At 52.5% G+C, this 2,302-nt stretch overlaps 1 protein-coding gene across 1 annotated transcript in view; it reads right to left on the reverse strand.

Annotated features, from left to right (window-relative positions):
* PREP (prolyl endopeptidase) overlaps positions 1 to 176 on the reverse strand; it is a 111,193-nt gene extending 111,017 nt beyond the window's left edge. The window contains exon 1 of the mRNA XM_010573445.1: positions 156 to 176. Within this exon, the coding sequence (XP_010571747.1) occupies positions 156 to 176 (21 nt within the window). The remainder of the gene's footprint in view (positions 1 to 155) is intronic.
* Between the last annotated feature and the right edge of the window lie 2,126 nt (positions 177 to 2,302).

Here is a 2,302-nt window from a genome sequence, read left to right on the forward strand (position 1 = left end):
CCCCCGGGCCGGTCAAGAGGGGAGCCGCCGCACAGGCGCCGGCTGGCCGCAGAGGGCAGGGCGGGGCGAGGGCGGGCGTCCGTCGGGCCGGCCGTGGTCTCTCCTCGGCCGTGTGGGCGAAGCCTGCCTCGGCGGAGGGCTTGTTTTCCCCTCACCTCCCGCCCAACGGGTTTCATCCTCCTTGTAGTAAACGCTAACCAAAAAAAGATTCGTGGGTTTTTGTTGGTTTTTCCTTCCTCTCAGCTCCCCAGCCTCCACACAGGCTGTGGGGGGGAGGCTCAGGCCCGACCCGGAGAGCTCCCCTCTGTGCTGCCGCCTGGAAAACAGCAGCCATTTCACGGGTGGGGGCTCGGGCGGCTCCAGGCCGGAGCCACCCAAACCTTTAGCGCGTTTCCATCAAACACGCCTCTCCGCAGGCTGCCAGAGACTCCCCTTCACCCTAAAAGCGAAGCCTAAGCGGGCCACCGAGTCCCCATGAGGCCGGCCACCCCAGCGCGCTGGCCGGTGGTTGTCCCGCTCGCCCCCGGTGTCAGGGGCTGCGGGCCGGCACCGGAGCGGGCTCTGGCCTGTACAGCTGGTCTGGATGAAAGTGCACCCATTAAGGGTGTTTTGGGTGGGCTCACCCACCAGGCGTTTATTTTACAATAGGGTTTCCTGAGTTAGAAAACTTGCAAACATTTTTCCTTCCGGATAGTGACCCAGTCTATCCCCATACGCTGGAAATATGCAGAGCACAGGTTGTCCTTTGGATAGCAACACGGCTGAACTGCTTTTCTTCCCAACGGTTGTTGTTTCAGAGTTGCCGCCAGCACCAAGTCGTCGTGTCAGCCTGGGGAGGACTTCACCGCAGCTTATCCGGGGTAAACCCCTGTGTACGTGTGGTGCGTGGCACCAGCTGCAGACAAGGAGGTTTGCACGCGGCGGTGTTTGAAGGTTCGATCAGCCCAAAGAGCGTTCACGGTTGTGAATAAAGTAACCGCCTGGAATGACAATGATCTAAAACATTTCAGAAATGGCATCAAACGTTTACGGTTGCCAGCTCAGAACTGTGTCTTGATTGCTTACTCTTAATGAAAAGAGTTATCATCTCTAATTGGGCATCCTGTGGGGAGGTTGAAGGTTGTGTGCATATGAGGAAATAAGCCGGCCCCGTAATGATCGCTATTACTACGTGACATAACTGTGTTCATCAGCCTCATTTACATCCTAAACAACGCCTACATAGCTTCTTGTCTCTCGTCCCTTCTCTTTTGGTCATTTTTCCTTCTTACCCTGTTTCTCTGTTAATCTTCTCCCCTTGCAAGGCAGGAGCACAGCTGCCGACTGCACCTTTTGTTCTGGAGCTCGAGAACATGCAACCAGCAAGGTGGTTAATGGCAATGCCTTGACATGCCCAATGCTGATAAAAGCTTGCTAATTGTCTGAGTAACTTGCTCGGGTAAATACTGGCAGGCAAAGGCTGCCACGTTTCTGTCTAGAGCTTCCCAGACAGAATCATATATGCACACACATTTGCATCATAGGGAGAATTATTAGCTGAATAGCTCTGTAAAGCATTCAGCTTGCCTGTGTGCTACACCAACAAGCTGTACGTGCACGGTATGTCTGAGCGTTTTGAGCAGTCTTGACTGCAAATTCACTTCATACACAGCAAAGGCCTAGCACCTGATTCAGAGCTGCCGTTTGCCTAAAGAAAACATCTTCTTTTTCAGCCTGAAGGTGTTGTCTGGGATGAATCTATTTTACATTTGTCCAGAATTTCTGGATGTTTAGCAGCTCGGTCAGACTTGCAAGTAGCTCTGACTGAGCGGCCGTACATCCAAATATCCTGGGCATTTCCAAAACGTCTCCACAGATCAGCTTCGTGCTGTAAAAGTAGCCAAGCTGAGGTGTCCTGGAAGTTTTGGACAGATGTGCTTTATGCACATGAGAAGATCTGATGTGCCGGGAGAGGGCAGCCTGACTGCACACCACCGTGCAGCTGACAGAGAGCAGCGCTCGTATTTTTTCAGGCTTCAGCAACCCTTTCAATCCAGGGCACGGTAATTCCTGAATGGGCTGGCAAGCATCCAGTAATCGCAGTAATTATCCATTACAATACCTTCCAATTCATCCTGGATACAGAGAAGGCGGGAATATACAAGGAAACCTGAGTACATGGTTGTCCAAGATAAGATCTTTCGGCCTGTATTGTACAAGCAGTAGTTTTCTTTCAAAGGTGAGCACCAGGGACAGAAAGTGAAATTTCTCCTTACTGTAAATTTCTCCTTTTTTGGGGGGGGGGGGGGGGGAGAGGCAGCGA

This window comes from Haliaeetus leucocephalus, unplaced genomic scaffold, assembly GCF_000737465.1.
Source record: "Haliaeetus leucocephalus isolate CR32 unplaced genomic scaffold, Haliaeetus_leucocephalus-4.0 Scaffold384, whole genome shotgun sequence".
Taxonomy (NCBI): Eukaryota; Metazoa; Chordata; class Aves; order Accipitriformes; family Accipitridae; genus Haliaeetus; species Haliaeetus leucocephalus.